Genomic DNA, 22,654 nt, shown 5'->3' on the forward strand with positions numbered 1-22,654 from the left:
AAAAATCAAGATTCTAAGCTTCTTGGTCATGCACATTTTACTTTCATTCTTGCAAAACGGTTTGAATCAGGAACACCATTTGATTCAACATTTATTAGTTTTCTTTTTTAAAAATCATATTTCTAAAAACAACAACAACAACAAAAAGAATGAAAGAAAATACTGTCCCACATCCACTGTTCACAAAAAGGAAGAGCAGCAAGAATCACACTGACCATTGTTAGTATGCAGTCAGGTGGTGACACCGTAGTAAACACTGAACGTCATTGAAATACTGCAGGAATGTGATAATTACTATAACCCATACTTCTGTAACAGTTCAGACTGCCACTGGCGTTTGCGCTCTGGAAAATAATCTGGAATGTGGATTTTTTTAAAATCCTGAATACACTTTTTCATTTCTTCTTCCACACTTAGCTTCTCACAGACTTTCTTTTTGGAAAGATTGGTTTCCCGGGATTTGCTGATGAGTGTCTGAAAGAGTTCACTGTTTCTGCGTTTGTCTGGTGGGGGCATCCATTGCACAGGTGCTTTTTTGGAAGGACGATCCAATGTTAAGGTGTTAGGTTGGTGAGCTGTCGCCTGCTGGGCACTGGGTGGGTTGTCCTGGGGAGTGCTTGCCTCTGAGTGGCTGTCACAACTGGAAGTGGAGAGCTCATTACAGGAAGTCCCACTCTCACTTCCTTTATCTGTGACTTTGTCATGTTTCCTATCTTCATGCTCTTGTTTAGGTGACACTATTTTCTGAGATGGTCCTAAAAAGGAAAAAAGGAGTAGAAAAACTGAGTAAGAAGTGGGAAGGTCAAATTAAACAAGCTTTATATTTTTTTATATTAAACCAAGAACATTTAAGGAAAATGTCATTTGTTGCACTAGTTTATACTTGAGGGATTAAATACAACACCTGGTGTTGTTAATGTATATTGAAACATGCAACATGGTGATTAATTATTTATAACAATAAAATTTGGGAAGTTTGCTTGATGAGCATTTATGCCATAATAGATTTTCAGTAACTTTATGTCAAAAAAGATTTTTGTTATTTCAGTTACTAGTTCCTGAAATCTGAAAAAGATATCATATATAAATATTTTGCTAGTCCCATAACTATTTCACTAGACAGTTCAGTTCTGTTTTAGTGAATGACATTAGTTGTCCTTTGCATATATATTTCACCATTATAAAAGCAGAAAGTACCATTGCTCTATTTTACAAAGTAGCAGCATTCTCCAGGCTCAGAAGTGCAATAGCATCATTTGTGCTTCTAAGAGAGAGGCTGGTTTAAATCTTATCCTCCATCTCTTAATCTTGCTTCCTGTCTATTTCCTTGGAGAGAATTATGAAAGTGATGTAAAATATATATGTGCCTAATATTATGTTGAAAAATAGGGTTGAAATATAGTATTCTCTTAAATTACAAGGCTTACCATTTGAGGTAAATTACCTAGGAGGACAATTTTCAGAAAGTGATAGTTTGCCAAGATAAGTATTTCAAATACACAAACAGTTTATTTCCAAGAGGGAGCATATATTATTCTCTTTGACTCTGCTGTGGGATTAGGATCTCCATCTAACATTTATTGAATACCACCACATACCCAGAACTATAATAAAACCTTCATTTAACTGGAGCCCAACCATTCAGAAATATAAGTCATCCAAATCTTATTTTTTTCTTGTAGTCAACTTTTATGAACAAGTTATATAAGTCAGAATTGAAGGGAAAAGCATCAATATTTTAAGCAATTGCCTAGGGGATTCTGCTATGCAGCCAGAATTGAGAACAACTGATCTAATTCAGAGGTTTCAACTTTAGCCACATATGGAATTACTTGGAAAGCTTAGATTATTGATGCCTTGGTCTTAACCCCAGACATCCTGCTTTAATGAAATGCTACCTGACCATCAGGTCATTTAATAAATTCAGGTGATTTCAACATGCAGTCAAGATTATGAGCCTTTCCTCAGTCTAATATACATGAATTGAGTTAATAACCAAGATGAATAGTTTATATTAGTCAGAAGGTGAGGAAATAAACCAACAAAAATACTTTTCATAATAGCACTTACTATGTACTACCCACTGTTGGATGTTATCACCAATTTTCCTATTTAAAATCAGAAGAAAAAATCATTGATACCAGACATTTAGTTGAGTGGGATTGAAGATTTTTAAAAGCTTTAGAACATTTTGGAGTGATGAAAATCTTCTATATCTTGACTGTAGAGTTAAATACAGGACTGTATACATTTGTGAAAACACAGAATTGCAGAGCTAAAATGGATGGGTTTTTCTGTATGTAAACAATATCTGAATTAACCTAACCAAAAACATACAAAAAATCCAAAAAGCTTTAAAGAATGTGTACTTATTTGAGAGACAGTCTTAACCAATATTTCATACTTCCTTTGTCCACAATACAGTAAAAGCAGAACAAATGCAGATGCTTATGAAAGCTTAGTAAGAAAGTGCACTAATACATTTCACAAGCATTTGCAACCATGGATTAAAGAAAACAGACACAAAGAGTTGTTTCCTTTAAGTCGCTGCCATTTTCATTTATGGTAAGAGAGAAAGAGGGTGAATCTGAGAGATGGGGATGGAGAAGATACACTTCCTAATACTCCTTGCTGACTTACCCACATCCATTCCGTACCCTCCACTGTCTTTAGTGACTGATATGGGCACAAACCATGTCCTTAGACTCCCCTGCCCTGTGGTTTTCAGTTGGATTCAGCCAGTGATAAAGACTGGCAAGATCATGCACTACTTGACCTCACCCCCAGGATTTCTGTGATCTGGTTTCATCTTTGGACCAAAAGGCACAGCCCTGTCTGGCAGCTCTCTCCACTTCTCTCACCTTCACCCCCTCCCTCTGCCACCCCTCTTTCTGGATTCCATTAAACTAGGCTGACATCTTCAGGCCTACAGGTATCAGCCATTTCCACTGTAACTGGCATGAAGGTATTGCCTACACTGTTACAAACTGACAATATTCAACTGTGCTCAAATTACTCAATTAGATATGCCTTCTCTTTCTTCTGGGACCTTGACTGATAGACCCATACTGGTCATTAACCATCCATTGACTAGAAAGGTGTTATTTGTAGGATCAGTATTTTTTTTAGTGGCATCAGGTTTTAGTGGCAATAATGTTGAAAAGGGAGTGAGTTTGAAGTCCTACTGAACTGGAATCAAATTCCAGCTCTCTGGCAAATAGTCTTGTGGCCTTGACCAAGATGCATAGCTTCTCTAAGTCTCAATTTCCTTATCTATAAAATGGTAGTTGTAGTACTTCCCTCATAGGGTTATTTTGAGATTAAATAAAATACCATTCAAAAGGGTCTAGTACAGTAATTCTCAACATTGAGAGTATATCACTGTAATTTTTTAAAAAATGTACATATGTTCATTCCCATCTCTGGAGATTTTAAGTTTGCTGAAAGGTTTGTATGTATGTATTTATATGGAGGTCAGAGTGGTGAAGGAGGTATAGCATCTGCTTATCTAATTATCTTAATGGCAGAATGTGATCCCAAGCTGGCATGATGACCACCAGCCTAGTAAAATGTAGGATATAAATAAATGGTTTTTACCCTTTTTGTCAATCTTCTGCGTTTCTTTAACCAGAAATTTCCATAGAGGAATCTAAGATTTTCATTCCCAATAATGACTAAAGGATTAAATTGCAAATACCTGGGAAAACCAATTTATGTTTAAGGATAAATGATTGATGAGAATTTTTTTTTCCTGTTAATAGGCAGGGGAATAGAGCATTAGATAAAGATACCCAGGCAGAAAAGTAATAATATCAGAGAGGAAGACAGTACAGAAAGAGGATACTAGGTACCTCCAAAGCAAATGGTTCATTCTGTTTTTATTCACTGGGGGAAAACTGTTTAATGAGCTAGGCTAGCTGTTTATATACAGAGCTATATAAAGTCCATGTGTTAACTAAATAAATTATATACAGTTATTATGCCTAATGGCATTATAATTTATTCATGGAAATAAGACTCTTCCCCATCCCCTCCCCAAAATACACACAAACAAATGCAGACTCCACAATATAGTAGGATGCAACATATGTATGATGGAAATGGATTGCTCTTGTTCATAGTATAAGATGGAAACTCAAGGAAGACTTCTTTGAAGAAGGCATTGATCAGTTTAGCCAACAGAATTTTATTGACCATGACTACGTTCCAGGCACTGTGCTGGGATATAAAGGAAGCACATAGTGGGTGCTCCAGTGAAGTTCACAGGCTATTTTATGGTATTTTATAACATAAAGTGTTTAAAATGCATGTTGCACTGTAGAATATCTTCCACTATAGACTTTAAACTCTATGAAAAAAATGGAAGTGGCAACCGAATTTTCTATTGTCTTAAAAGCACCTTTTTTTTTTCCAAAAAGGAACTTGGAATAGGTACAGATATTAACAAGAATTAATAAATATACACTTTTATTTCTCATCCCTCCTACTTCTTTTTTTTTTTTTTTTTTTTCAGTACACAGGCCTCTCACTGTTGTGGCCTCTCCCGTTGCAGAGCACAGGCTCCGGACGCACAGGCTCAGTGGCCATGGCTCATGGGCCCAGCTGCTCCGTGGCATGTGGGATCCTCCCGGACCGGGGCACGAACCTGTGTCCCCTGCATCAGCAGGCAGACTCTCAACCACTGTGCCACTAGGGAAGCCCCCTCCTACTTCTTAAGTTATCTTTGGCAAGGTGGACTCCCAATCAAGAGACCAAATAGGTTCAGATGTTTACTTAAGAGAAAATGTATAATTTAATTTTGTCCACAATTTTTGGTTTGTTTTTGAAGTGTAATTGATCTACAGAGCTATGTTAGCTCCTGTTACACAACATAGTGATTTCATATTTCTATACATTCCAAAGTAGTCACCACAATAATTCTATTTTTCACCGTACAAAGATATTACATAGTTATTGACTATATTCCCCATATTGTACATTTCATACCTGTGAGTCATTTATTTTGCAACTGGATGTTTGTACTTCTTAATCTCCCTCACTTATTTCCCTCATATATACATATATATATATATATATATATATATATATATATATATATATATATATATATATACATACCACATCTTCTTTAGCCATTCAGCTATTGATTGGCACTTAGATCCCATCCCCATCTTGGCTATTGCAAATAATGCTGCAATGAATATAGAGGTGCATGCATCTTTTCTAGTTAGTATTTTCATTTCCTTTGGGTAAATATCTAGAAGTGGAATTGCTGGATCATATGTTAGTTCTATTTTTAATTTTTTGAAGAACCCACTTTTTTTTTTTTTTTTGCGGTACACGGGGCTCTCACTCTTGTGGCCTCTCCCGTTGCGGAGCACAGGCTCCAGACGCGCAGGCTCAGAGGCCATGGCTCACGGGCCCAGCCGCTCTGCGGCACGTGGTATCTTCCCGGATCAGGGCACAAACCCGTGTCTCCTTCATCGGCAGGCAGACTCTCAACCACTGCGCCACCAGGGAAGCCCAAGAATCCACTTTTGAATGTATAGAATACTATGATAGTTCTTTGTATAAATCATTAAGGGTAATAGTCTCCTTTTGATTTATGTCGGAATTTTTGATGATGCATAATATATTATATATTATAATTGCTATTTGATTAAGCATACTTTAAATCATTACTGATAATAGTGGATTGAAATTGGGGCAAAGATATAACAATAAAATGATTTATGTGTTTTTTATGACATGAAATGTAAGAAAAATAAATGAATTAAGAGGAAATAATAATTTACTCTGGTTGCTTAGTTTTCTGTGGATGCCTGCTAATTGCAGGCTTCCAGGGATAGTTTAAAACTTTACGTCATTCCATTCAATGATCCAAAGCCACTTGAAATGCCTTAGGCACAACATGAATAATAATTTAAATAGCACTAAATCCTGTATATATGGGAACAGCATGATTGTCAGAAAGTTCTCTGTGTTTCTTCCAATAATAATATAATCAAATATATATCTAAGTGATCTTCATAAAAGCATTTTGCCCTCTGAGTTGTAGTGCCAAACAGACAGCATAAGAAAAGAAAATGAAGTATGATTTGGTGGCTTAATCAGCTGGGCTTTCTTCCATAGCATAAAGAGACTAATGAATAATTATTAGAATAGGCAACAAATCAGTGCACAAGCAAATCTCACACCTATTTAAGATTTAACTTTAAAAAGGAATTAGTTATTTAAAAGTCCAATATATATGTGCAGTTAGAAACTTTCCAAAAATATTTGGAAAATTAAATCTTCCACTTTTCATTTGGCTATGTGCCATTAAATAGACTAGGATTTTCATCCAGGAGTTGATTGTCTTTCAGAGGGATTTATAGCCTTACCTAGGAGACCTGCAAGCCAGCTACCTAGGTCATGCTGCTCCACAACTAATTTTTAAAAGAACAGTCAGTACACACATGCACACACACGTAACATGCATTCTGTTCCTTTATTATGCTCACACCTTTCTTCACTGTGGGAAAAGCCTTGGAAGATCTGAGTCTGAGCTTGTCTCAGCCTCTCTAGGCAAGTACATTGTGCTGGTCATATCACCTCTCTAATATTTGGTCTTGCTGGTTAAAATTTTTGGTTTGGCCCGTAGTTCTATAATTCTAAATTATATAATGAATAGGAAAGACTTTTCCATGTACTAAAATTCTAATCAAGTATTAAATATAAAACATGAAAGTGTCCCCATTAATAGAAATTACCTCTTAGAATGCAGAAACAAATTCAATTTCCACTTAAGTACTTCACAGAATTACAGGGTTCAAGGGTAATTTTCTTCCATGTTCATTGATAGGAAGGGTAGTTCTAGAAGACATTATCAACTTACATTTGTTTCATTAAATCTATCCTTGTCACTGAAATGCCAGCAATGAGAATGATGCTTAAGGCAACACAGTGCAGATTGGTTGAGCTCCCATCCTAGTTCAAGGACTTACTAAGTGTGCTTTTTTGGCCAGGTTACTCACTTTCTTTGGGCAACTGTTTTCTCACATTTAGACTTCACTGAGTTGCAGCAAGGATTCAATGAGCTAGCACATGTGAAGTATTCAGGATGTGCCCAGCATGTGTAAATGCTCACAGTGTTCATTATTATTCTTATATAGAATAAACATCCAGTGCTATTTGGCTATAGTATGGCATAGCTGTTTATCTGAATATTAACAGTACTGACTGAGGAATCCAAATATTTCCATTCTAATTTTGGTCCACACATAGTACCCATGAACGTATGAATTTCAGGCAAGTCACTTACTTCTCTAAGCCTGAGTTTTTTAGTCTATTAAAAATGAAATAAGAATAGTAATTCCTAGTCATATAGCCATAATAAGAAAGGAGATAATAGATATCAAAGCAATTTTGCTGTAGTTCTCTATTAGTGATTTGAGAGACTATTAAGTATTAAATTCTCATGTCCAAAAAGGAACTTATTTGAGAAAATAAAACACAAACACTCTCTTTTGAGTTATTAAAATGTGTGAATTAAAAGTAATAGTAAAAACATTACATTAAACAAAATATACTACATTGAAGGTATCACAATGGGCCCAAACTGGGCAAAATAGGGTTTTCAATTAATTACATTGGCTTTTATTACACTGATAGAAAAAGGAGGAAATGATAGCTTTTCTAAGTCACTTGGGTGAATAGTGTCATACAGAAATTAATCATTAATATTTTTATCTTTAAAAAAGGCACGTGACTACTGGGTAGTGCTGGGTGTAGACACATTCAGTAATAGTACTTCCTTATTTTTTTCTCAAAATACACAGGGATTTCCATGTAAGGTCTATGTGGATAACTGCACACTTGAAAAAACCTTTTATTTTAATCTCTTTACCTGCTTAGTGATGATAGAAAAGACTGAATATGTAAAATGTGTCTTCCACAGGCACGATTCCCCGAAGGGAAATTACCCTTTAATAGTGCTAAACTCAATGGTGTGTGAACGGTTATATGGTACTTGAACAGAATGAACCAATCTGTCTTAAATATTAGCACCACATGCCTCTAAGTATTAAGCAGTTTAGTCAAAAAGGGAAAAACTCCATTTCAATTTGAAAAACATTTGTTGAGAAGCTACTATGTACCAGGCCTCACAGTGTTAGTTTCAAGAGGAAGGACACACACACACAAACACACACACACAGAGTCCCTGGAATCAAGTAGTCCAGGCTTAGTGTGACAAGCACAGTAATGCAGCTATATCTAAATTGTGAATGGGACAGGAAGGAGAGAGTAGGAGTAAATGGTGATTAGAATGAGCTAAGGAAAGGGGATCATTTTTAATTCATCAGTTAAAATCTGCATATAAACTATAGTCAGCCCTCCTCTATATCTGTGACTCCCCCCTTAACTGAAATATCACAAACTAAATTGAAACTTAATGATCATGTGGGAAATGCATTCATCTTAGAGTAAAAAGGTTATTTGAATGAATAAAAACGAATTTTTATTTATTTAGTTATTTTTATTATTTTTTAAAATTTTTTTAAAGTTTTTTGTTATTTATCTATTTTATACATATTAGTGTATATATGTCAATCCCAATCTCCCAGTTCATCCCACCACCACCACCACCACTCCATTTAAAAACTAATTTTTATATGAGAAAAATTAAACTCATTTCTTTATTTTTTTTAATAATCTCTACTATCATTACTTGACCACTTCTATGAATGAAAGTGAATAGAAAAGTAAAGAAGGGTAATTTGAAAAGAGAAACATTTTGTGGTATTCTTTCTTCCACACTGACATGATTGGCCACTAACCCACTCTTCTGATTCTTCTTGTACCTGTTAACCTTTTACTCTACCTTTTTATTTACAGTGTGTCTCCCTGTCCTTAAATTGTAAATGCCTTGAAAACAGAAGCTGTGTCTTTGTAGCCTATCATGAAGCCTTCATCAGAGTAATTGCTTAACAAATTAATAAAGTGAAAATGATCTTCACTCTTCTGAATTTCTATAGTATCTACTACTGACCGAATTTCTATAGTATCTACTACTGACTATATCATTTGTTTGGTACTTAGCATTCACTACCTTTATGTTACTAAATATTCACCTAAATGACCATTGAGTAGTAATGATGCTCCCATAATCCACACACAAATGTCCATTCCAAAGTCACATATCCAGTGTCCTATCTTCCTCAAAATGTTTATACAGTTGACCCTTGAACAACATGGAGGTTAGGGACACCCTCTGTGCAGTGAACAATCTGAGTATAAGTTACAGTTAGCCCTCCATACCTGTGGTTCCTCCGTATTTATGGTTCTGTATCCTCAGATTCAACCAACCATGGATCGTGTAGTACTGTAGTATTTACTATTGAAAAAATTTGCATATAAGTGGACCCACACAGTTGGAACCCATGTTGTTCAAGGGTCAACTGTAATTTCCATGAGGTCAGAGACTGTGTCTTAAGTTTCCTTGTATCACTTAATTCAGGAGGCTGATTTGTTTTATCATTGAATCAAAGATACTAATAAGTGAATAAGAAAAATTAATGTAGCACTAGGAAAAAAAATATATGAGAAAATATATATTTAATGGAACATATTTTGGAGGAAGTTTTAAAAGGAATCTTATCACCTTCCTCCCATTCTATAAATCTGTGTCTTCCTGTTAGTTATTTCCATAGATTATACCCAAGTCACCTTTGACTATCCAATGGATTCATCTTTTATTTCCAATTATTTTCCAAGTCTTGTTAATTCTACTCTTACACTGGCACTTGAATCTACCCCTTCATTTCTATTCCCATTTTCACCACTTATAACTGGTTTCTCATTATTTCCTACTGTCTCTTAACCAGTTCTCTGACTCCATTTTAGTTTGATTTCAAACTATTCCCTACATCATTGCTAAATAAATATTCCTAAAGTCTAATTGAGTTCCTTTGTTCCTAAAGTCTAAATAGTTCCTTTGCACACAGAATGAAAACTCTGTGCCACATTTTGTCACTGAAAACTGTCCTCAGTGTGACCCAAATGATTATTGCAGCCTATCTTGTAATGCTCCCCATATATCAGCCAAAATACACTTATTGTTCCTGGTAAATGCCTTGCTTTATCCATGCTTATTTCCCTCCTTCTGGATTGTATACCTTCCTTGCTCCAAAGGAAAGTAACACTTTCAAAGCCTGTTCCAAATGGTGCTTTCAGCATCAAACCTTCCATTCTCACATTTGTATGTGATTTCTTGTTATTTCGTGCTCTCTAATGACCCACTGCACTTTGTTTGAGTCTACCAAGTATTGAGCTTATCTTGTCTCAAATAATTGTTATTTTTATACTAATTTTAACTTGCATCCCTGAGTTCTGCCCCACAAGACATACACACAAACACTCATACAATTTCTGTTAGTCATTATGGAACAGAGATTTTCTTTTATCTTTGTATTTCCTGGAGCTCCACCCTCATGACAAGGCTCATAATTATTCAGTAACTGTTGAACTGAATTAAGTGAAATTAGTATAATCTACAAAAGAATGTCTAAGCACATAGGGAATTTTTTATCCCCAAAGAAGTTTTGTTTTGTTTTGTTTTAACTAAAAAAGATAAACCCAAGTATAACTAAGCTCATAGGGTGTAACAAAAACAAACAAAAAATAAGGGTGAAGATATGAACTTTCAGCAGTGATCTATAAGAAGGACCTCAGAGTCTCTCTAGTAAGTGAAAATATTCTTTTGAGAAAGTTCCTATGTTATCTCCTTCAGGTTACAAAAGAGAAGTGAAAAGTTTTGGGGAACCACATATAATAAGGAAAGACATTTTTCTTTGTTATGCAGAGAATTCTACATCACTTATGTGATTGTACCTGATGCTTGCACATAAATATGCCTAGGAGAAAAGGTATTAAGTGTTCACTTGTCCATTCAGAATCCCTGTCACATGCAAAATGTTTACCAACACCTTGCAAGAAGTCTACATTTAAAACTGGTCTTCATATTCACTCATGGGAGATAAGATTCTGTGGCACATGTACCCATTTTGTATTAAAAAATAAAAATAATAAACAAGAACTCCAGAAAGATGCCCTGGCTTCTTCTGATTCTTGAAATTAAGATCTGCTCATTCCCAGGTTCCCACATTTGAATTCACCACACCTTATTATTGATGGATGTCTGACCTTTTTCCCTATGTGCTGAAGTAGACATCTTCTAATGGCCTCCTTTATCACAGGCACATACTGTATAAGAGGGATAATTTACCTGGCTTTCAAATTTGTGAACACAAGCCCACTCATGCTTGTTCCATATCTGTAACTTGTGGATCTTAATACCTACATGGTGCTTGGCAAAGATTGAGAGGTTGTATCCACAGCACATCTGATGGCTGTGGGAGGATAAAAAGGAGCCCTGTAACTACAGGTTGGGGTGCACTTAGGGTGTGCTGTGTATAACAAATTGAAATGAACAAAAAACCATGCTGGTTGTAAATTATCCTTGCCTGTTATAAACTACTAAAAGAAAAAACCTGATGACAACAGAGGAAGCAGAGTTTGTGAGGAGGCAAAAACAAAACAAAACAAAACAAAAGGAAACAAACAAACAAAACCAGGCTAATACTCTTGGGTCCCAGGAGCAGCAGTGATTGCATGCAGATAGTCATAGCTAAGGGGATTTGCTTGTCAGATCTCTTCAGAATCTGAGTGCCTTTCTACCAATAAACATTTTCAAGTACTTCCAACAATGGCCAGCGAGATGCCACTTCTTATAGCTGCCATACTGTTTAATGTGAGTGCCACCTCTTTTCCCTTTGAGATGTATAAAAGTGTACCTGTTATAGAAGCAGCTATACAGTGAATGGAAAAAGGAAACATAAATGTTTAGAGCAGGGTTTAATTTCATGTTGTGTGACAACGAAAAACTGCTCAGCCTTTGAAAAGAGCAAGACAGTGTTTGAAGTAAAGTTCTGACACCTACTAGCTATGTACCAAAATGTATCTTTGAGATTCATTTTCCTATTTTGCTTAAGAAGGATTAAAACTATGGTACCTCCCTCCTAGAACTGCTTTAAGGAAGGATATGTATGAGGAAGAGCCTAACAGTAGGCTGAAAAGTGGCCCCAGAAAAGACATCCTGTCCTAATCCTTGGAACCTGTAAATGTCACCTCATATGACAAAGTCTTAGCCGTTGTGATGAAGGATTTGGGGTTGGTGAAATTATTCTGGATTTTCTGGTTGGACTCTAAATTAATTACAGGTATCCTTGCAAGAAGGAGTTAGAGGGAGATTTCATACACATACAGGAGGAGGATGCAATGTGGTCACAGAGTCAGAGATTGGAGTGATTTGCCTGCAAATCAAGGAATGCTGGCAACCACCAGAAGCTGGAAGGGGCAATTTTCCCCTGGAACTTCTGGAGGCAGTGTGGCACTGCTGTCACCTTGATTTCAGCCTGGTGAAAATGATTTTGCCCTTCACCCTTCTGGAACTATGAGACAATAAATTTTTGTTGTTTTAAGCCACCAAATTTATGGTAATTTTTTACAACAGCCATTGGAAACTAACACAAGTCTATTTAGTCTAATGTCTGGCCCTTGGTCAATGCTGAGTTATGGCATTTATATAAGTGAACATGGTATTATCCTTAAAAACTGGATGATATTGGATCTGAATTATAGGATCTTAGTTTCTCGACTAAAATACAATCTCTTGCAATCTCTGCCAAAATGTCATACTGTATCTTTTCCAAATAATAACCCTTACGATTTTGGGAAACAGTTATCATGTCTAGTCTAAGTTTTCCCCAATTATGTAAATCAACTATTATTTGCATAATGAATTTCATAGTTCCCTAACGATGTCACATCTGTTCCCACAATACACTCTTCTCTTTCTACACACACACACAAACACACACACAAACACACTCACACTCACCTTCCCCACTCTACATACACACATTATATATATACATATATCACAAACTGTCTCTCATCTATAACTGATTCCATACACATCTCTAGCACCTGACCATTCTTTGACATACTAGCACCAGATTTTACCACTTTCTGGACATCTAAACTTCAAACACCATATGCCAAAAAAGTGACAAATTACCTCACTATTCTTTCCCCTATAAACCAGTTCCTCCTCTAACACTTTCTATTTTTCTTTTTTATAAAAGCACCACAATCTTCTGAATCTCATAGGTTTGAAATCTTAGTCATCTTCATTATTCCTGTTCCTACCCATCTATTGATCCCTTCTTCATATGAACAGTTACCTAACCCTACTGAGTGCACTTTGATAGCATCTCAATCATTTCCCTCATTTCAGTTGTCAACCTCACAATTATGATCCTCATTAATCTTTTATAATGACCTTTTAACCTCTTACTGAATCTACTGAAATGACATTCTAGAGATTTTTTCATCTCTAATATCTACCTCCTGTTATCCACACTGAGAACCTAGATACATATCACTGAAACATAGCTCTTCTTATAGTATGTGTTCTCTGAAAATGACAATGGCTTTCAAAAGAAATCCAAATTTCTTACCACATAAACAAGACTTCCCATGACATAGTCCCAGTTTAAACTCCAAAACTCATTTTCTATTATCAACCTATTCAAGCCAAATTGGAGATAATTAGCATTATCCTAAACACTCTGTGTATTTTTGTCTTCAATTCTTCACCTATGCAAATGATAGGTTGATCTCTGTTTTGTATCATACTTATACATATGGATTAAATTCTTTATTGCCGGTGTGCATATGTGTGTATGTGTGTCTGAAAATATATGTGGCGCCCCTAACCATCTTATGTAATACACTCTAAGCCCAAGGAGTATATTTATAACCTAGACTGGGACAACCATAATACCTTACCCACCCAGCCCCATATTCTAAGGTGAAGATGACCGGTAGGAGGCAAGCAAACTGGGTAGTTCAATAACAGGAAATCACTGAGATATTTTAAACTGTTGATGGGGGGAAAGAAAGAGAAGACCTTTACATGTCTGGTGAAATGCTCTTGGATGTGACTTCAGATGACTAAGTGCCCAGCCCCCAACTAGAGTAGAAGAGAATGAGAGAGGAAAGGAAGCCTTAACAGTGTTGGGGGTGTCTGACTCACTGATCCTTCTAGCCAGTTCCACCAGTTGGACAAGTACTTTAGACAGAATAAAATATTATTATTATTATTAATTTTTGCGGTACACGGGCCTCTCACTGTTGTGGTCTCTCCCGTTGCAGAGCACAGGCTCCAGACGCGCAGGCTCAGTGGCCATGGCTCACGGGCCCAGCTGCTCCGCGGCATGTGGGATCTTCCTGGACTGGGGCACGAACCCATGTCCCCTGCATTGGCAGGTGGACTCTCAACCACTGCACCACCAGGGAAGCCCCAGAATAAAATATTAAGCTCACCAGAAAAATCCTTTTTATAAACCTGTTTAGATATTTTATTAGATGCAAACAGCCTTGAAATATAACTGAAATCTCTCTTCTTGAAGCAAGTTGAGTGACATGGTTGTATTCGTCATTGGAAAACTCTGATGTTTAATGCATAAACAAATATTTTATGTTACTGGTCAGAAAAGTTGGGGAAATTTAGAATGAGTTAGGCAGGAATAAATATATAATCAGTGTGTATTTATGAACAAATCATTTCAAAAGTAATATATACAACTGAAAGCCTGTCAAGGATTTACTTTTATTCTACTAACAGGACCATGTGCCCCCATCCCTGTGTTAAAACCTGTGACCAGGGTGGGGAAGGCACTGCTATTGTTCCAGACCTAGTTCCTCATCCATCCTTAGTCCTGGGGGAAAAGGTCTGTTTCAAGAAGGAGACTGGGGTGCAAAGTAAAAACAAAGATACACACACACACAAAGTTGATATTGCTTTATTATGTAAATGTGCTTAAATTAGAAAGTCATGATGTTTTGGAGTAAAGTAACTGTTTTGCACCATCCCATAGCAACACATCACCATGTGTCATGTTTTTCTGTGTCTCACTAGTAAAGGAGATGAGTTGAAGCAAACATAATAATATGAGCAGGACAGTTTTATACTTAGTTCATATTTTACCAAGTGAGTCAAAGGTTGTACTGATACTGAACATTTATTGAACGCTTACTATGGACCAGGCACCATGCTAAGTGCAATATGCTAGCATTGTACCTACAGTTCACAATAACTTTATAAAGGAAGCACCTATTATGACTATTTTACACATGAGGAAAGCGATGCATAGAGAGGTTATATTACCTGATAGGTCACATTTGGAAGTGGCAGAAACAGGAGTCAGAGGCAGATGTCTGACTTCAGAGCTTATGCTGAGTTAGGCTCTGAGATGCATTGCCTCAAAAACCCTGAAAACATTGTTAAAGCCATGAAATCCTAAACTAGATATACAACTAGTCATGAATTTCAAGCCCTGAAAAGAATAAACTCAGATGCACATCTGTGAAAATTTTGGGATAAAAGTGTCTAACTTTACTTGACTATGATAATTTCTGTAGATCATTTGTAATATTCAATTATGTTATAACATGTCTATTTAAAAAAAACAAATTAAAAAGTCTAAATGTGTAAAAATGCAGATTGTGCTTTCTAACTCAATTTCTTGAGATTTTTACTGGGACCAAAACACTTTAACCAGGAAATCTGTAACAAATGTAAGATTTTCCCATTTTGAAACAAATGCTTATGTTGTTCTATCTTCTGAAACACATATTTTTTGTAAATTTAGACCTATATAAAAGGCTATTTTACATTAACTGGATAGGCACAGATCAAGAAACAAGTACGGTTTAAATGAAAATTATATAATTAAATGTGAATTCCACCTTAAAATTTACAGAGTGAAAATAGTTAAGAAAGAGATAAGAAGATGTAGAATTATAGCAGAAAAGAAACGGAGAGGATGAGGGAATTATCTCAGCACTTTGAATTGCCAAATTCTATAATATATTCCAAAATATCAGAATTAGATTTGTATAATAAGGCATTTTTAAGACTGAACCTTTCAATGATGTGTGTCTCTTGATCAGGAAAGGTTCTGACAAAGGCCAGATGTGTTTGCTAAGTTCTTTTGGAGCTTAATTAAATAATGAGTAGATTCTGTCAGGGTTGAGATGCCTTGAACTTTTCATGTCACTTCATAGTGCACTTTAGTCTAAACCTAATATTTCAATAATAGCAGTAACATCAATCTTCCTTTCTGACATTAAAGCCTTACAGATGAAAAGATTGTGAGGTGGTGCTTGTGAAACTATTACAAGATAAAAAGATGTACTGGTAGCACCTTCTATGTAGATCAATCAATATGGTTATGTAAAGGTAGAATTTGCAATGGGAATACATTAGGGAAACATGTTTAATTACAAGATATATTAATGATTATTCATTAAAAGCTTGAAGATAGCACTTTTTAAATATAGGCAGCATAACTAAAAGAGTATGCCCCCAGTATGATGCATATTGAATAACTCTTCATGAAGTGCTGAGAACACTACTCACAGAAATGAGTAGTCTGCTTTGACTTTATGTAGTTCAGTGAAAGTGATCTGGGGTGGTCACTCTTTGTTCACTTTATAAAACTTACTTAAACAAATTATGTACAATTTGAATGAAAAATTCAAATATATGCATCCCTTTTAGGGCAAAAATGTCCATAACAAGGAGCTAAACTAGAGCTACAATTTCTCAATAATAAGAACTATATATAAAGATCACTACTTAATTAGAAATTATGATTTACATTATAATTGATTTTTGTACAACTATGACTGTATATCAGCATTAGAGAAGTACAAAAAAAAAGTTAAATCAATGATTAAAGACTCACAGATCCTTTGCTTGAATGACTGGTTGCTCCATGTGCCTTTAATAAGCAGTGAAATACTTTGCAAGCAACACTGCAAAGGCTAAAGGTCACATAGAACAGTGAGAAGATTCTGATTTTGTAGATCAAAGAGCAAATGAGAATGGTTAATGTTTGTCTTTATTGGTTTAATTCTATCAATTTCTATCATTTTTGTTTACAATAGCAAAAACATGCATATAATTAGAAAAAAACTTTATAATGGAAATCTTCAGTATTATGTGTCTAAATTACTTTATCCTTTAACCACTCTATTAATAAAAAAATATTGTTTTATAATTCAATTTTGGTAATACAAGTTTTATTAAAAAATATTAACTTTTAGTGCAGGGCATTCTAGAGAACTCAAAGTAATTATAAGGAAAAATGAATTAAATCCACATCATGATTATTAGTAATATGTATTTATAGAAAATTACCAGGTAATATGGCATCATGACTACAGAACATATCCTGCTCTAGTTTAATATAATCTAGAAAGGACAGAAAAAGAAATGGAGGATGTTTAATCAAGATGGCAGCCCATTTTTTTTTCTCAATCTCTTAGAGACCTATTTAAGTATTATCTTGAAGGTGGAGGAGAGAGGGAGAGAGAGAGAACAAAATGAACTAAATCCTTGAGAGTGTTAGAAAACATGAAAACTCTCATGAACAGAATAGACAGTGGGAAAATTCTGGGTGACAAAAAGCAGATGGGATCAATCTAAAAATGAGTGGAGAAAACATTAGCTTCACACACTCACAGGAAAAAATAAAAAGGAAAGAATGAACTCAAAGCCCAGAGTAAACTAACAAAACAGATGAAAGAAAACCTGGGTCTTTTTTATGTGACTGGACTGGTCCACTTCACTAAGCAGAAAGCAGCCGAGGAACAAAACTTTGGACAAACAACCAACAGCTCTAGAGAATAAACTACCTCTCTGAGGATAATTACTTCCATGGATAAAGAAGTAGAGCTTTGAAATTCCAGATCTCTGCTATTCATCAGTGAGGGGTTGGGTGGGGTTGGATGGGGCTCCAAAGAAGAAAGGTGATCCTCTCAGCCAAAAGACAAGCAAACAAAATTCTCTCCTTCATATGACTGCAGGTGAGAGTCCAGTACTGTGTAGTTGAGATAGACTCAATCTATCTACCATTTAGCTATCAATGTATTCTAAATTAAGGTCATCCAGTCAAGACATACTACAGCCCCTTCCCAGTGAGGCAGAGCCCAGGCACTAAAATATACTGTTGGGCAAAGAAATCTGCAAATCTGGGTTAAACCCATGCCATCTACCTATACTTAGCAATCTAATCATTCATACATTAATATAAAAAGAAAACCAGGAGACCTTCAAGATGATGGAGGAGTAAGACGTGGAGATCACCTTACTCCCCATAAATACATCAGAAATACATCTACACGTGGAACAACTCCTACAGAACACCTACTGAACGCTGACAGAAGACCTCAGACCTCCCAAAAGGCAAGAAACTCCCCACATACCTGGGTAGGGCAAAAGAAAAAAGGAAAAGCAGAGACAAAAAATAGGGACAGGACCGGCATGAGTGGGAGGGAGCCGTGAAGAAGGAAAGGTTTCCACACACTAGGAAGCCCCTTCACAGGCGGAGACTGTGGGTGGCGGAGGGGGGAAGCTTCGGAGCTACGGAGGAGAGCGCAGCCACAGGGTTGCAGAGGGCAAAGCGGAGAGATTCCTGCACAGAGGATCGGGGCCAAGCAGCACTCACCAGCCTGAGAGGCTTGTCTGCTCACCAGCTGGGCCGGGCGGGGCTGGGAGCTGAGGCGAGGGCTTCGGTCGGATCCCAGGGAGAGGACAGGTGGCGAGAACACAGCCTGTGCAGCCCACCACTGCTGGGGTCCCGTGATCCAGGGACAACTTCCCAGGGAGAACGCACGGCGATCCTCAGACTGATGCACCGTACCACCGGCCTCTGCTACTGCAGGCTCGCCCTGCATCTGTACCCCTCCCTCCCCCAGCCTGAGTGAGCCAGAGCCCCCGAAGCAGCTGCTCCTTTACGCTGTCCTGTGTGAGCGAAGAAGACACGCCCTCAGGCGACCTACACGCAGAGGTGGGGCCAAATCCAAAGCTGAACCCCGGGAGCTGTGTGAACAAAGAAGAGGAAGGGAAATCTCTCCCAGCAGCCTCAGGAGCAGCGGATTAAACCTCCACAATCAACTCGATGTACCCTGCATCTGTGGAATACCTGAATAGACAACAAATCATCCCAAATTGAGGAGGTGGACTTTGTGTGATTTTGTCTGTATAGCTTTGATTTTACTATTTGTCTTAGGGTTCTGTCTGTCTGTTTTTTTGTTTGTTTGCTTGTTTGTTTTTAGTATAGTTTTCAGCACTCATTATCATTGGTGGATTTGTTTTTTAGTATGGTTGCTCTCTTCTTTGTTTCCTTTATTTTATTACTTTTTAAGTTTTTATTACTAATAATTTATTTTATTTGTATTTTTTAGTAACTTTTTATTTATTTATTTATTTCCTTCCTTCCTCCCTCCCTTTCTCCATCCCTCCCTTCTTTCTCTCTCTCTCCTTCATCTTTCTTTCCTTCCTTCCTTCCTCCCTCCCTCCCTTGATCTCTCTTTCTTTCTTTCTTTCTTTCTATCTTTCTTTCTTCTTTCTTCCTTCCTTCCTTCCTTCCTTTCTTCTCCCTTTTCTTAAGAGCTGTTTGGCTGACAGGGTTTGCTGCTCTGGCTTGGCGTCAGCCCTGTGCCCTGAGGTGGGAGAACTGAGTTCAGGACATTTGTCCACCAGAGAACTCCCGGCTCCATGTAATATGAAACAACAAAAGCTCTCCAAGACATCTCCATCTCAATGCTAAGACCCAGTTCCACTCAACGACCAGAAAGCTACAGTGCTGGATACCACATAACAAACAACTAGCAAGAGAGGAACACAGCCCCACCCATTAGCAGAGAGGCTGCCTAAAATAATACTGAGTCCACAGACATTCCAAAACACAGCACCAGACATTGCCCTGCCCTCCAGAACACAGGCACCAGTCCCCTCCACAAGGAAGCATACACAAGTCACTGAACCAACCACACCCACTGGGGGCAGATGCCAAAAACAACAGGAACTATGAACCTGCAGCCTGCGAAAAGGAGACCCCAAACACAGTAAGTTAAGTAAAATGAGAAGACAGAAAAATACACAACAGATGAAGGAGCAAGGTAAAAGCTCAACAGACCAAACAAATGAAGAGGAAATAGGCAGTATACCTGAAAAAGAATTCAGAATAATGATACTAAAGATGATCCAAAATCTTGGAAATAAAATGGAGATAATACAAGAAATGTTTAACAAGGACCTAGAAGAACTAAAGAGCAAACAAACAATGATGAACAACACAATAAATGAAATTAAACATTTTCTAGAAGGAAACAATAGCAGAATAACTGAGGCAGAAGAATGGATAAGTGACCTGGAAGGTAAAATAGTGGAAATAACTACCACAGAGCAGAATAAAGAAAAAAGAAAGAAAAGAATTGAGTAGTCTCAGAGACATCTGGGTCAACATTAAACACATCAACATTCGAATTATAGGGGTACCAGAAGAAGAAGAGAAAAAGAAAGGGATTGAGAAAGTATTTGAAGAGAATATAGCGAAAAACTTCCCTAATATGGGAAAAGAAATAGTCAATCAAGTTCAGTAAGCACAGAGAGTCCATTCAGGATAAATCCAAGGAGAAACATGCCAAGATCCACACATATTAATCAAACTATTAAAAATTAAATATAAAGAAAAAATATTAAAAGCAGCAAGGGAAAACAATAAATAACATGCAAGGGAATCCCCATAAGGTTAAAAGCTGATCTTTCAGCAGAAATTCTGCAAGCCAGAAGGGGGTGGCAGAACATATTTAAAGTGATGAAAGAGAAAAACCTACAACCAAGATTACTCTACACAACAAGGATCTCATTCAGATTCAGCAGAGAAATTAAAACCTTTACAGACAAGCAAAATCTAAGAGAATTCAACATTATCACAACAACTTTACAACAAATGCTAAAGGAACTTCTCTAGGCAGGAAACACAAGAGAAGAAAAAGACAAACATATTGATAACTACCTTAAATGTAAATGGATTAAATGCTCCAACCAAAGACATAGACTGGCTGAATGGATACAAAAGCAAGACCCGGATATATGCTCTCTACAGGAGACTCACTTCAGACCTAGGGACACAAAAAGACTGAAAGTGAGGGGATGGAAAAAGATATTCCATGCAAATGGAAATTAAAAGAAAGCTGGAGTAGCTATTCTCATATCAGAAAAAAATAGACTTTAAAACAAAGACTATTACAAGAGACAAAGAAGGACACTACATAATGATCAAGGGATCAATCCAAGAAGAAGATATAAAAATTGTAAATATTTATGCACCCAACATAAGAGTACCTCAATACATAAGGCAAATGCTAACAGCCATAAAGGGGGAAATCTACAGTAACACAATCATAGTAGGGGACTTTAACACCCCACTTTCACCAATGGACAGATCATCCAAAATGAAAATATATAAGGAAACACAAGCTTTAAATGGCATATTAAACAAGATGGACTTAATTGATATTTATGGGACATTCCATACGAAAACAACAGAATACACTTTCTTCTTAAGTGCTCATGGAACATACTCCAGGATAGGTCATATCGTGGGCCATATATCAAGCCTTGGTAAATTTAAGAAAATTGAAATCATATCAAAGTATCATTTCTGACTATGATGCTATGAGACTAGATATCAATTACAGGAAAAAAATCTATAAAAAATGCAAACACATGGAGGCTAAAAGATACACTACTAAATAACCAAGAGATTGTCAAAGAAATCAAAGAGGAAATCAAAATATACCTAGAAACAAATGCAATGAAAACATAATGACCCAAAACCTATGGGATGCAGCAAAAGTGGTTCTAAGAGGGAAGTTTATAGCAATACAATCCTACCTCAGGAAACAAGAAACATCTCAAATAAACAACCTAACCTTACACTTAAAACAATGAGAGAAAGAAGAATGAAAAAAACCCCAAGTTAGCAGAAGGAAAGAAATCATAAAAATCAGATCAGAAATAAATGAAAAACAAATGAAGGAAACAATAGCAAAGATCAATAAAACTAAAAGCTGGTTCTTTGAGAAGATAAACAAAATTGATAAACCATTAGCCAGACTCATCAAGAAAAAAAGAGGGAAGACTCAAATCAAAGGAATTAGAAATGTAAAAGAAGTAACAACTGACTGCAGAAATACAAAGGATCATTAGAGATTACTACAAGCAACTATAGGCCAATAAAATGGACAACCTGGAAGAAATGGACAAATTCTTAGAAAAGCACAACCTTCCAAGACTGAACCAGGAAGAAATAGAAAATATAAACAGACCAATCACAAGCACTGAAATTGAGACTGTGATTAAAAATCTTCCAATAAACAAAAGCCCAGGACCAGATGGCTTTACAGGCAAATTCTATCAAACATTTAGAGAAGAGCTAACACCTATCCTTCTCAAACTCTTCTAAAATATAGCAGAGGGAGGAACACTCCCAAACTCATTCTACAAGGCCACTATCACCCTGATACCAAAACCAGACAAAGATGTCACAAAGAAAGAAAACTACAGGCCAATATCATTATGAACATCGATGCAAAAATCCTCAATAAAATACTAGCAAACAGAATCCAACAGCACATTAAAAGGATCATACAACATGATCAAGTGGGGTTTATTACAGGAATACAAGGATTC

At 36.5% G+C, this 22,654-nt stretch overlaps 1 protein-coding gene across 1 annotated transcript in view; it reads right to left on the reverse strand.

The window, feature by feature from the left end:
* Positions 1–294: 294 nt before the first annotated feature.
* The window catches only part of KCTD8 (potassium channel tetramerization domain containing 8), a gene marked incomplete at both ends in the record, with an annotated part of 265,412 nt that continues 243,052 nt past the window's right edge, over positions 295–22,654 (reverse strand). Inside the window, one exon of the mRNA XM_079703375.1 lies at positions 295–755. Coding sequence (XP_079559501.1) covers positions 295–755 — 461 coding nt within the window. The remainder of the gene's footprint in view (positions 756–22,654) is intronic.

Source organism: Hyperoodon ampullatus, assembly GCF_949752795.1.
Source record: "Hyperoodon ampullatus genome assembly, chromosome: 1".
Lineage (NCBI taxonomy): Eukaryota > Metazoa > Chordata > Mammalia > Artiodactyla > Ziphiidae > Hyperoodon > Hyperoodon ampullatus.